This window comes from Prunus dulcis, chromosome 5, assembly GCF_902201215.1.
Source record: "Prunus dulcis chromosome 5, ALMONDv2, whole genome shotgun sequence".
NCBI lineage: Eukaryota > Viridiplantae > Streptophyta > Magnoliopsida > Rosales > Rosaceae > Prunus > Prunus dulcis.
Window position 1 is genome coordinate 17,413,752 of NC_047654.1, and position 13,609 is coordinate 17,427,360.

Consider the following 13,609-nt stretch of genomic DNA (forward strand, 5'->3'; position numbering starts at 1 on the left):
ATGTCATTGAATTGATTGAATTTAAAACTACATCAATAAGACCAAAAATAATAAAACTGGAAAATTGCTATGACTAAAAAGTCACATTACGCTGTTCAAAATTAGTGTATAAGACATCTCTATCGTACTTTGTGTGTGAGTAGAAAGGCCCAATAGTTAGATTCGTAATGTATTGGGCTCATAGTACCCTGCACATGAATCATAATTCATGGGTCATCTGACTTCTGTTGATCTCAGCGTTCGGCCCAAATCAGACCCCAAAAAAAATAAAAAGAGGCGGGCAACACTAGAATAAATAAATAAATCTCATATTTCCGACATTTTCTCAGAAACCAAACGGTGATCGCCCTCCCCGATTTTCCATAAGGATTCCGGTGAAACAGATTGTAAAGTGTAGATGGACAAGGTAGAGGAGGAAGTGGAGAAGGTGAAGAAGGAGTGGGACGAAACGTACGGTAAGGTGGTAGAGCAAATAAAGGCAATAGAGGAGTATGGTAAATCACCTAGAGTTACAATTGCGGAGACGCAGAGAGACTCGCTGCCTAGAATGAACGGGCTCGCCCAAGACGGCTTGGCGTTGCTTAATTCATTGCAGTTCAAGCTCGATCTGTTTGCCCCTCAGTTGCCCACCGACGATCAGGTCCAGTCAGCCAAGAACTTGCTTGAGTCCTGGAAGAACCGATCCCAAAGGTATTTCAATTTTATGCTCCCAGCCCTGTCTATTTGGTTGCCGAGAAATTTTTTGAAAACGTAGAGCAGAAATCAGGAAATTGTTGAAATCGTGAAACTTCATCACGAATTAAAGAGCAATATATTCTAATTTTGAATGTTCTTAATTTAGTTATATTGCAATATGTTGCAACCAATTAAAGCTGACTTGAATTTAATATTTAAATTTTTTGGTAACGCTGGGTTTTGTGGTCTTCCTGATCAGTTTGCGGTTGAGTATGAGGAATGCCAATTTGCAAGCAAAGGATAACATGAGGAAAGCTGCTCAGAAAGAGGTAATTAATTCCTTTTTGCACTAATTTGGGTTAGTTTATTGTCTTCCACATTGCTGCTTCTCATTAGCATTGTGAAATCAGGGTTGTTCACTAATTCATATTATCTTCATGCTCAACTATTTATATGATAATAAGCTAAATAAGATAGTTGCTGTAATTTCCTTCTTAATGATAATAAGCTTAAGAAGTTCCGTCTAGAAATTTATTTATGTAATGTGTTATTGAGAAAGAAAAAAAAAATATTTGGAGCAAATTGTGATTGATTTGGCTGTGTTTGTTGCAGAGAGAACTTCTTTTGGGAGGTGGAGAAGAGTCCACAGTTCGTCGACGGAACTTACAGTATGTATCAATTATTCTAAACGGCTTTCGGTAAAATAGTATTCATGTTTATGTATGCTTTTATTGGTTTACATATCATCTTTAACTTGGGGAAAAATCTTTATGAGCATGAATACGGTATTCTCATACTTTTACATGAATTTTTTATTTAGAGAATTTAATTTATCATTTGGTTCTAGAACAAAGGCTGGAATGACATCTGCCGCAGAAAGCATCACAGAGAGCCTTCGCCGCACTCGTCAGCTGATGGTTCAGGTTAGTCGCTCTACATTGTATTTTCCATTTATTCTAATTAATACATCTTTATGCGATGGTAGCATGAATTTCTTTTTTGATGGGATGCAACATTTGGTGTTCTTGTTTATTTGTGTAGGAGGTGGAAAGAACTGCAGGCACACTCATGACTTTTGGTGAGTTCCCTTCGTTACACATCAAATCAATCTTTCCCTTGCTGAGACCGTGTCACTGCAATTTTTATGACTTTTCTTGAACAGCTTATCTTGTAACACTGAGTTTGACTTTCATACTGGATTGTGTTTTAAAGCGGTACGTCATAGAAATAAAAGGAGAAAAAAATTAAATATAGATATTTATGGAGAATTCGACCTACTCCAATCATCAGAATTCGTTTGTTGTCTTGGGGCCCTCTAGTTAATAGTTATACAGATTGACCATGGAAATCTAAGGTTTTAGATCAATTAGAATCATGGATAACAGCTCAGCTCTAACTTCCTCTGCTCTATGAAATTGTTTCAACATTGGAATCTGGCAGACATTTTGTTCTATGAGAATGATGTAATATGTTGAGCTGCTTATGATTAGCTCTCAGCACCTTATGTCTCTTGCTAATAGTTCATAGCCTTGCCCACTGCTCTTGAGAGAGAACATCAATGTACTCAAGGCACCGTACCTCATCTGATCTAGCGTACTACCCATGTTCCAAAGTTCTCTGAGCGTTCTCATGTTACTTTATTCTGGTTTAGCTATTCACAATGTGTCTTAGAAGTTGTCAATGAAGACACATCTGGTATATGACATTGATCTAGCTCCGTTTTAGGACTATCTTTCTGACACATTACTTGCAAAGTATGATTGTATGCGATATTTGAAACATGAATGTTCGTCTTACATTTGATTTGAAAAGGATATTTTCCTGAGCCAGACTAACTCTATATATGTTGGATTATGCAGAGGACTCTACTGGAGTACTACGGAAGGCTGAAAGTGAATATAAGGGACACCGTTCATTGTTGATGCGAACCAGAAACCTACTCTCCACTATGCAACGACAAGATGTCATTGACAGGTTTAGAAGAGAAGATTTCCATTGTAGTATAACTATTATGTATATATGCAGAGTCTCATGTTGACTTGTATCTGGACAGGGTGATACTTGTATTAGGAATTTTCCTGTTTTCTTGTGCGGTTCTTTATGTGGGTTCAAAGCGTGTTGGTCTACTGGCGTTGCAGAGGCAGGTCACAGCTGCCATTAAGGCTGGTATGGGTGGGCGAGCAGAACTCAGACCTGGAGCTGTTGAAGATGTCTTAAATCATGCCCAGGTCTATGACAATGCAGTTCATAAAGTAGAGGAACCTCTAGAAAGATTGATGCACGATGAACTCTGAAAGTGTAGCTTCGTTTAATTGTTTGTTTCCTTGCTTTTCCCATGGTTTGTGCTTCACAATTCATTAGCACAGAGGGCTGTATGCTATTACTATCTCAAATTTTTTGGCCGTCATATTTCCATGTTGGTTTACAGGAGCCAGCATTGTTAATTATGTACAACTTGTTTTCATATTGGAGACGAAGAATATCGTACAACACTCCTTTGTTCTTCTGCTTACAATATACCTTAACACCAACTGTCCAAACCCATTGTTCACAAAAGCAAACAATGACAACAAAAACAAATTTCACCATGTGTAACAAATTGGCAAACAGAAGAAATAATAAAATATAAATACCATATATAAAAGTAATTACAAAACAAAGAAATACTTGAGACTTGGGACTTTCCTCACATAAAAAGCTAGTAAAGAAAGGTTTCATTAAAAAAAAACAGCTGAAATTCAGTTTGATCTTCTGGTTCTGCATTGATAGTCATGTCCACGATCAAGATTGTTGTGCCTGCGGCTACCTCGCCATGATTTCTATGGTTCAAAACTCTGGAAGTTTACAAAGCAAAGATATCTGGTTCAACCTTTGCAAAATTCAAATGGCCAAACTAGACATATAAGAAAAACATCACACGTAATCACCACCTACTCCAAGCTGCAAGGTCATGAGTCATGGAATAAGACAATAGCTTATGAGTTGCCGTTTGTAACACACCAGACAACAGAAACGGTTGGTTTACCTTCTTGATACTTTTCAATTCATGGAAAATAGCCCTCTCATCCTTCTATCAGATGGCAAGCTCACAAAAATATAAACCCATAAAACCGAGCAAGAACTCCAACTTTCTTATTGTCGCCTTCATATGCCCGCGAAGGCCTCCATATCTCTTCATTGCGGAGTCAACCTCCAAGCACGAACAAATGCATCCTCGCCAGAGCTTACCACAGTGTGCTCATCCGTGAAAGCTAAGCCGTACACCCCACCCAAGTGAGCATTCTTAATGGTTATACGGCTTGATGCAGGCTTGTCAACTTCATATATAATGACACACGTGTCAAGAGACCCAGTTGCAACCATGCTGCTATCAGGAGACCAAGCAAGGCAGTTTATCCGGGCAGTATGGTACAACATGTTCTTAAGCTTGACCTGGGATAGAATGTGTCAAAATGCAAGGTGTTCAACATTAATAAGAAGGCAACAATCACAACCAGGCCTCTAGAAACATGTTACTGAAGCTCTCCATTTACATGAGAGATTTTGTAATCATCGAATTAAAATAAGGCACACTTATATAAAGAACCAACAACTTACTGCCTCACATGATTGTCTATTCATGCGTTTTGACTAAATTTGGTTAAACAAAGAACAGCAGCTGATAATGGACTGATGCACACATCTACAGATTCTACACACACATGCATGGACACACATAAACACATGACTAGGAGAAAAAGACAATTTTTTTCTATCCTTTTCAAACCGCAAATGACAATAATACCAGAACAATGGTGTTAGAATGATGAGATGATAAACAGTAGCTGAGGACAATGAGCACACTACCTCTCGCGAGACACAATCCCAGATGACAGCTTCTCGGTTCAAATCTCCAGATGCAAACATTGAAACATCAGGAGAGTAGCGTATGACAGAAATAGACCCCCGATGTTTCTCTAAGACAGCCTCTTCTTTAAGTGTATCACCCGTTATAGAATACATATGCAGTTTACCGTCCTGCCCACCAACGATGGCTTCATTTCCATCTGGTGCAATAGTACATGCAGTCACAGTAAACCCAAGGTTAATAGTTGACACTACTTTTGTGCCACGGAGCATGACAACTCCTGTGTCAGTTGAAACCAAAGCAAGTTCAGGAGATTGAAGGGCAAGGCTTATGTCCTTTGGCTGACTGCCAATATCAATAGGCTCTGCATCTCCACATTGATCACTGTGGACAGGAACTCTCCAAACCTGGGTAGTTATGAGAAATATGCATGAGGAAAGAAACTGAGATAAAGTGAAATCTAAATTTACTATAAAAAAATTCCTACGAAATAAAAATGTAAAGTAGAAACCATCAAATTGCATGAGACTAAAAGAATATAAAATTCTAGTCACCTTGTTGTCAAATCCACATGAAACGATTTCTTCTTCAACAGCTGCTAAACATTTTATTTGAGAATTTTCCTTCCTTCGTAATTTTCCACCATATCCAACGCCTTGAATCCATTTAACAATTAGACCATCATAGCTGCTAGACAATATAACTTTTGGGACACTATTTAGAACAGCTAACGACGTAATATTTTTCATGTGTCCAGATATCAACAGCGGGGCTTTATCAAGGTCACTTGCTGAGAATATACTAATGGTGCCTCCAAGTGAAACAGTAACAAGATGATCATTCTGCCATAAACACCCAACTAGCATGTCATCCACTCCACCTGATCCAGGAGGAGGCAATGTTCTTTTCACCTTCCCATTATTATCCTCGGATATCTCCCATACTTTTGCTGATTTGTCAGCAGACACAGTCAGAACCTAATATTTTAATTGGAACTGATCAGCACATTCAAGCAGTGATGAAAGATGTTACAATACAGAGAAAATAAAATATAAAAAGCAGCGATCCTTATAATAGAGTTCAGTTCAGCAGATAACACTTGGTTAGGCCTACATGAAATCCCCTGTATCTAAATAATGTCCAATAAGCAATTAAATTAACAAAATCTTTGGGTAGAAAATAACAATCTCAACTTTACCTGTTTACCATCAGGACTCCAGCTAAGAGCATAAATACTGCCTTTGTGGCCATCTTCAGAGGAAAACCCTCCAATCTTCTCCGCGGTCTTTGCATCATAAATAATACCACTTTTATCTGAGCTTACAGTGATAAACTTACTTCCATCTGGAGAGAATCTCACACAATTCACAAAGTTTGAATGATCCCTAACATACAAACAACAACAACAACAAAAAAGGGAAAAACTTCGAGTCAGTACGGTAACACAAACATCGAGGCCTCAAGTAGTTGCTATGATAAATAATGAAGAAACCTGTGAGACAGCTTGAATTTAAAGGGCGGTCCTTCGTAGAAATTGACCAAGAAATCCTCTCCACAAGTGACAATGCGAAAGGGTCTTGTTGGCTTAAACGCACAGCTTAAAACTCGCTTCGAGTGCCCATCAAAATCCCCCACAGTCGAGCCCGAATCCCACCTATTCAATCATTCAAATTCCAGCAACTTCTCACTAACCAAACACAAAAGGCCAGAAAATCCACCAAAAAGAGAAACCCGATTTATAGTTTAAAATATGAAAAATGAGAAGGATGACGCTTACATGAATGCGCGAACTAAGGATTTTCCTTTTCCTTCACCAGAAGCAACGATCCTCATTCCGTCAGGGGACCACTGGAGGTCGTCGATCCGACCCGAGAGGACCTTGAACTCGTTCTTCAGAACGAAGTCGTTGTGGGTCCCCCAAATCCTGACAGTGCCGGAGACATCGGCCGACGCGATCCACTCGCCGTTGGGCGAGAACCTGGCGACGGTGGCGGGGTATGCGTGCTCGGCGTAAACGGCGACGTCGAGAGGATTCTGAAGATTCATGATAATTACGGATCTGCCATTGGTATAGAGGAGCCTGTCGGATTTGGGATCGCCGGAGATCAGAATCCCACGGCCTCGCTCCGTTGACGGTACGCAGGCGTAGGCCTCGGTGAGTTGGGTCATTTTGGGGATTTTGGGAAAAGCGAGAAGGCGGATTTGAAAGCTCGCGGCTTTTATAGGTGGTGGGGTTTGTGTTGTGTGTCAAGAGACTGATGAGAGAAGCGATCGTGGTCAGCAACTCCTGATCAAGGCCAGTGCTCAGTGCGAGTTTTGGAAATGTTCAAAAGGAAAAGTAGACAAGGACACGTGTCAGTGTGTGAGACGTAAGATCCAAGAAGAAAGATTGTCTCTGTCTCCTCCCTTTTACTTTTATTTTTTTAATCCTTTATACGTGCGTGCTTGCATGATCAAGCCAGACCCAATAAAACTGTCCAGACCTGGCCCAACCCGGTAACAGGGCCTGATTGTCGAGTCCAAGTCTTGTTTGGTATGAGACGACTGTGAAACCATACCCACGCAAGCCCCCAACTCTCTTTTTTTAAAAAAAATATTATATTTTTCTTTGTTTTGTTTTTCGCACAAAAATAATAAAACTGTAATTAGAAGGATTGAGATTTATTTTTGAGTTACCAAATTGAATTTCTTCTTGTAAAAACTACAACAGGTTTTTATAAATAAGCTTATTTTAGCATGACATATTATATAAATATTCATATAAAGTAGGGGTGGGAGCAGTTCGGTCCGGTCTCATTTTCACCTCACACTAGTACTATTTAATTTGTGCAGTTCGGTCCGATTTTGGAAAAAAAATCTACGATATTGGTTGGTTCGGTTTAAATCAGTTCGGCTGCAGTTTCTCTTTTTTTCGATTTTAGACCATATATTATTTTTTATTTTTTTTTACAAATTCAAACTAAAATTTTATTTTTTGGGCTTAAAACTTCACAAATGATCCCATTTCATACAAAGATAGATGATTGAGCCTAGAAAAGAAATGTGCTTTAAAGTTGGGTTTGGGGAAATATTAATTATGGGATTAGAAATTTAACGTTGGACTTAAATAATTTAAAAAAAAATAAAAAATAGGCAATTGGTCTAGACTAATTTTATAAAGTGTGAAATTAAAACCGGTTTGAATCGGTGTCAATTTGATGACTTTTTAGTCAATACGATTTTTTTTATCTGGTGCGACGAGATATTCTAATTTTTAAGTCTCGATATCTACCCCTAATATATAGTCTATTTAAAGAGAAAACCCTAAAACTAGCAACTTTTCTATTTAATTAAGAGCTAATTATAAGGCCGACATGAAGTGATTCGTAAACATGACTTGCATTGCTTTGTGTGTTAATTAACTGAAACTCGTGCGTGGCTAATTGTAATTGTAAACTGAAATAAATTATTTGGTAGTGAAGTCGTAAAGTATTGTCCCGACTAGTAGACTGAGCTCTACATGTATATGGGTCGATTTTCCTGACAAAGGAAATAAATTACGTACAAATCCTTGAAATTTGGTCATTGCCTGTCTCCCGTCTAGTTACTAGTACAACGACAAACCAGAAAGCACCAGCAGTAGTGAAAAGACTTGTTAAATTAAAGAAACCAAAGAGGTGTGATTTTAATGCTGACGTTGGAGAACTTAAAATGTTGGGGCCTACCCACTCAATTGGGTTAGCTGGTGGAAACAAAGGTCAAAGGTAAGTGGTGCACATTCTCAATTTCTCACCTCACCAAACCATGCACATTTTTGCCATTCACAGGAGACACATCAAAACATGGCTAAAATTCAAAAACAACCAGTCCATGTCAACTTGGAGACAACTTGACCATCTTCAACACTACAGATTATAATATAATCCCCCTTCCCCCTGACCTTCTTCACCCACACCCAAATTCCTTTATAAAATATCATTATATATTCCTGTTGCTCTACCGATATCCTGGATTCATGGGGCCTTGCTTAGACAATCTCTCTCTCTCTCTCTCTCTCTCTCTCTCTCTCTCTCTCTCTCTCTCTCTCTCTGAATATCATCCATAACTAATTTTCATATATCGATCCTAATTAACTCTACTGCTGCATGCAATTGCATCATCCGATTACTATTGTTCTATAACAAGCTCAGCTAGGGTTTGTACCCAATGAGGAAGCCTTGCTGTGAGAAGACAGAGATAACTAAAGGAGCATGGTCTAAGCAAGAAGATCAGAAACTCATTGATTACATCCAAAAACATGGGGAAGGTTGTTGGAATTCCCTTCCTAAGGCTGCAGGTAATTTACTACGACTACTACATATATATATCTTCTTAATCATCAATTTCTTCGATTACTACTACTCGATCAGAGTTTAGGTTGTATTATCTTTGAAACTGTATGCATAATTACATATGCAAAAGTATAAGATATCAACAATTAATTACTGATATATATGTATGAAATTGACAATTGATCATTATTGTCGGATGAATGAATTCAATCGAGGAAAAAGAGGTGATACATGTTGGTAGTAGATTCCTTTTTCTTTTTCCTTCTTTCTACAGTTGTAATATGTACATACATAAACATATACATATATATATATATATATATATTGAAAAATATTGTTGATTATGGTCAGGCTTGCGACGCTGCGGTAAAAGTTGTCGACTGAGATGGATAAACTATCTGAGACCAGATCTTAAACGCGGAAGCTTTGGAGAAGATGAAGAGGACCTCATCATCAGGCTTCATGCACTCCTCGGGAACCGGTATATATACATGAAACTACTCTAATCTCAATCCATAACCCCTTCCCCAAAATTAACTCCCCAATAACACGATTGCCTAAGCAACCTAGCTATATAGAGAGTTTTATGGTGTAATTTAATCGATTTACGAAACAATCATACTTAATTTGCTTTTCAATATACCTAGCCAGCTACAGTAACACAACATTACAAATACATGTGTATAAATATATGCCTACTATCATATATATATATATATACACAATTCTTCCCCTTTCAGGACGTTATTATTGTGCATACGCCATTGTAAACATGGAGGAAAGTATGAAGGGTAGTAGAAAATACATAGCATCCGCACAGTAATAACATTTGAATTTCTGCATAAGAGAAAATCTGCACATGTATATGTAATTACACTAATCGTATATGGGAAAATGTTACTTGATGGTTGAGGAATATTAGCTACGTGTATTCCACTTCATCAGTGTATGTGGAACCCACCTATATTAGAGATGTGGTCATCAATATTTTCAGTAAATATCGTCTAAATAGCAACACCCGTATTTAATGTGTTCAAAACACTTTATTCTCTTTATTACAAGCAAAATATCGTTACTTTGCATTAAATACATAGATTTTATGTGTGAGGCACAAACTGAATGAAAAAGAAAAAAAAAGAAAAAAAACTAGCATTCTTTACATATAACTATTTATTGTTATAAATAGTAAGTTAATTTAGGTAATACCATGAAAAAACGATTGGCTTTAAGTGATTATGGAAACTGAATCTAATAAAAGGAACTTTACTAACATGGATGTATATAATTATGATATTGGATGAATTTAGGTGGTCATTGATAGCAGGAAGACTGCCAGGAAGGACAGACAACGAGGTGAAGAATTACTGGAACTCCCATATAAGGAAAAAGCTAGTAAAGATGGGTACCACTACTACTACTAGTACGGCTCTTGATCAGAAAAAATCCCATCACCGCGACAACAAGGTACCACTACTATTGCAGCCTGATGCTAGAAATCCAATATTATTTAGGCCACCTGCGACGAGGACGGATCAGAAGCGTGCGCCTAATCATAATGATGAGGTGGACGTCTCGGATTCCATGAGTATTAACGGTGGTAATCAACTTCAAACAGGTGTTATAATGAGCAAAAAAAGCTGCTGTTTGCCTGACTTAAATCTTGACCTCACTCTAAGTCTCCAGTTGGCTGTGGGAGAGAGGCAGCAATCTGATATCTGAAAGTAAAACGTATCCGTCCCTCCCACCCACCACGATGACCTTCCAGGGCTCCTCTTCTTTTAGACAACATTGGTGCTTTGCTTGGATTGGACGCGTGGATTTATACTATAGTGACTAGTGTTGACTAGTATAAATTGTGTACGCAATTCGACAATGGCTTACTTTCGGTTTGAAGCTATAGTCAGTCAGTCAGTCAGTCAGTCCGTCAGTGTGTGGAGAAGGCAAGAGTTACCGACTACTTTTGGCATGCACATGATATATCTGCCAAATACTATATAGCTGTTGTTACGTATATATATGTAGACGACAAACTTACCGTACATATCTGATTCGTATTGACCAAATATATGCAAGAGGAGGCAGAGGGGTACTAGCTAGCCGTATCTCTGCCATTAATTATCCAGTGAGATGAAAAAAGTTAATCGTACGTATACAACGTTCTGGTTTTTTTTATATAATATATCTTTTGTATCTTCAATTTGCATATATTTATCTCTGTAAATGTTCCAGTATCAAATGACCGATGCATGGCTAACATAGCGATTTAGCTAGTAACCCTTCATCAGAACCATGTGGTGCATGTACGAGCTATATATATATCTATCTAGTTCTAGTACATATATACACACATATATATATATATATATATATATATATATATACTAGGTCAGAATGAGAGAAGTAAATTAGCTAATGTCTTGAATGCACATACGTGACGGCATTCTTCCTTGCTTGAAGTTAAACGCGGTTTTTTTGTTGTCGAGAATCTTCATTGAAGAAAAAGAAAAGAAGAACAAGCTAAAAGCTACAAACATGCATGTGAAAGATGAAAAATCCAGCTTCTTTTTGAGTGAGAAGTTGAAGGTCTGATTCATTACCAAATCCTCCAAAAGCAATGACTAATGAAGAGGGTTATGTGAACGTAAAGATCGAATTGTTAACCAACCTAACCTAATGCCCAAGACTGTAAAATAGTCTTGATTCAACCTTTTCTTCATGCTGCGTTTTTACTTTTCTATTAATATCAAACAATAGCTACATATAGTGGAAGATTTTTTTTCAAATGTACACCCCTCCAATTCAAACATAAATTATGAAGATCTTTCAATATGTAGAAGATTTTTATTTAAGGGCACATATTATTGTTAAGAGTATCTTACATCGAAATTTTTTGCACATATTTAAGAATTTAAAAGATATCGGAAATCTCTACAATTATAAAGATGTTTGACTGCTTTGTGCCATTGTCTTCAAAGTAACGAATTATTTCCGCGAAAAAAGGATTAACCATGAAAAGAAAAGGAAAAGGAACCATACATGAATGTGAGTGAGGACTTACCGAACATCTCAAAACAAAAGGAGAAAATCGACACCTTAAAATCTAACAGTCAAACGGTCAACTCTATTCATCTCTACCAACTCTAACTAGCTTATATATTTTGCAGCTGTGGGCTGAGACACCATGCATACAAAAATAAAGATATAATTTTCTCTTTGGAAAAGGAATTATAAGTTTTTCATAATTAATTTGCTATTACTAGTGATGATGCTCTTACTGTAATTAAAGACCTGGGCATGCGATAATAGTATATAAGTAATCATGACCGTGAGAATCAATGAATATGATTATTATATAGAGTTTGCTAATTGCTAGACATTTTATCATTTTCTCTCTTTAGTATTTAATAACGACAATGAGGAATTCAATTGTCGTTGGCATTCGAAATCGACAATCTTTTGAATCTCAGTGATGAAAATCTTGAGCATACGTATAATGTATGGGATCCTTCTCCTTCCTTAGGATATTTACGTTGACCTTTTCGAAATGGTGGTCCAATTCCTTCCTTGTTGCTATAAATATAAATGGTTTCAATGAAATATCACTCTTGGCATTCTCACAAGGAAAGGAAGACATGTGTCCTATCAATTTCCTCAAAACCTCACCTCTGAATCTACCATTCAACTCGCACGTACGCCTACCAGTGACTCAGTGAGAGTGAGACTTGTCAAGATTCTATAGTTGAATTGAATCCACCCACAATTTATATTCATGGAATATGCATATCAAATCAAAAACTGAATAACTATCTATATACGCAAAGAATATACGTATAATACAGTTTGAGTTCATTATCCTTAACCCTGAACTAACCCAAATGCTACACTAAATAATAATCTCAAAGTTATTTTGTGTTTTTGACTATTATTACTCAATTTTAAAGAAAATTAGAAATATCCTATTGGCAACAATCTATTACTAGCATTTGTGAGTTTAACACTTTTTAGGTTTTTGTCAGAGAAAAAAAAGAGTCATTTATGGTTTGAAATATTTTTACTCACCACTTCAACTCAATATGTACCATCATCACTCTTTTCAACACTTGACACATGTCAATGGGCCTAATTATAGTTAACTCTTTGCTTTGTATTTGTGGAATCATGTTATACTCATTGACACCTTTCAAGTATTGAAAACCGTGGATTAAAGTGGCGAGCAAGAATACTCAACATTTGGTTTTATTTTTCAATTGAACTAATTAATAATGCAACTACATTTTATTTTATTTTAATTTTGTTTAGGTCAATGCAACTACATTTAAGCCCTCAAATTTTTTTAAAATTGACATGAAGGCCCTTTTGGACATTTGGAAGTGTGTGTCCAACACATTTTCTTGATTCGGTCTCCCATGTACCATTAATGGCTACTCAAAACTGGGGGTATTGCATGGGGAAAGCATAAAGGTTTTTACATTTTGAAGTAGCTGGCTGTCCACAGAATCCTACTTAACCATTTATAATAGAAAGGAAAAGGCCAAAAATAAAATAAAACAATAGAAATTAAGGTTGGCATAGTACCGGACAAATCAAACCAAACCAAACCAAACCCTCGACAGATGACATGCAGTAATTTCACAACTGTAAGTCAAGCGCAGTTGGAAAATTTCTGTTATATTGCTCTACCCCTCACTTGGGCACCTTGAGCTGCCTTCTCTCTCTCTCTCCCTCTCTCTCTCTCTCTCTTGCTGTTAGAAGAAGAAGTTGAATATCAGAAAGAAGA

General features: G+C 37.2%; 3 protein-coding genes across 5 annotated transcripts; 2 read left to right on the forward strand and 1 right to left on the reverse strand.

Moving 5' to 3' along the window:
• Positions 1–284: 284 nt before the first annotated feature.
• LOC117627052 lies at positions 285–3,179 on the forward strand. The gene is made up of 7 exons (XM_034358937.1): positions 285–690; positions 935–1,004; positions 1,288–1,343; positions 1,523–1,598; positions 1,717–1,753; positions 2,535–2,649; positions 2,729–3,179. The coding sequence occupies exons 1-7, from the start codon at positions 398–400 to the stop codon at positions 2,967–2,969; spliced, it is 888 nt and encodes a 295-aa protein (XP_034214828.1). The 5' UTR covers positions 285–397; the 3' UTR covers positions 2,970–3,179.
• An 86-nt stretch (positions 3,180–3,265) lies between these two features.
• LOC117627051 (actin-interacting protein 1-2) lies at positions 3,266–6,831 on the reverse strand. Of its 3 annotated transcripts, none has more exons than XR_004585709.1 (7): positions 6,300–6,821; positions 6,015–6,176; positions 5,721–5,907; positions 5,077–5,499; positions 4,522–4,929; positions 3,701–4,107; positions 3,266–3,509 (listed from the first exon to the last, which is right to left on the reverse strand). XR_004585709.1 is itself a non-coding variant. In XM_034358935.1 (6 exons), exons 1-6 carry the CDS (start codon positions 6,689–6,691, stop codon positions 3,850–3,852), a joined length of 1,830 nt encoding a protein of 609 aa, XP_034214826.1. In that variant the 5' UTR covers positions 6,692–6,831; the 3' UTR covers positions 3,266–3,849. The 3 variants fall into 3 exon arrangements, 1 of the variants encoding a protein (XP_034214826.1); XR_004585708.1 differs by having other exon boundaries at positions 3,266–3,615; XM_034358935.1 differs by having other exon boundaries at positions 3,266–4,107; positions 6,300–6,831.
• A 1,840-nt stretch (positions 6,832–8,671) lies between these two features.
• On the forward strand, positions 8,672–10,598 carry LOC117627053 (transcription repressor MYB4-like). Its single transcript, XM_034358938.1, has 3 exons — positions 8,672–8,837; positions 9,184–9,313; positions 10,140–10,598. Exons 1-3 carry the CDS (start codon positions 8,708–8,710, stop codon positions 10,549–10,551), a joined length of 672 nt encoding a protein of 223 aa, XP_034214829.1. The 5' UTR covers positions 8,672–8,707; the 3' UTR covers positions 10,552–10,598.
• Positions 10,599–13,609: the final 3,011 nt, after the last annotated feature.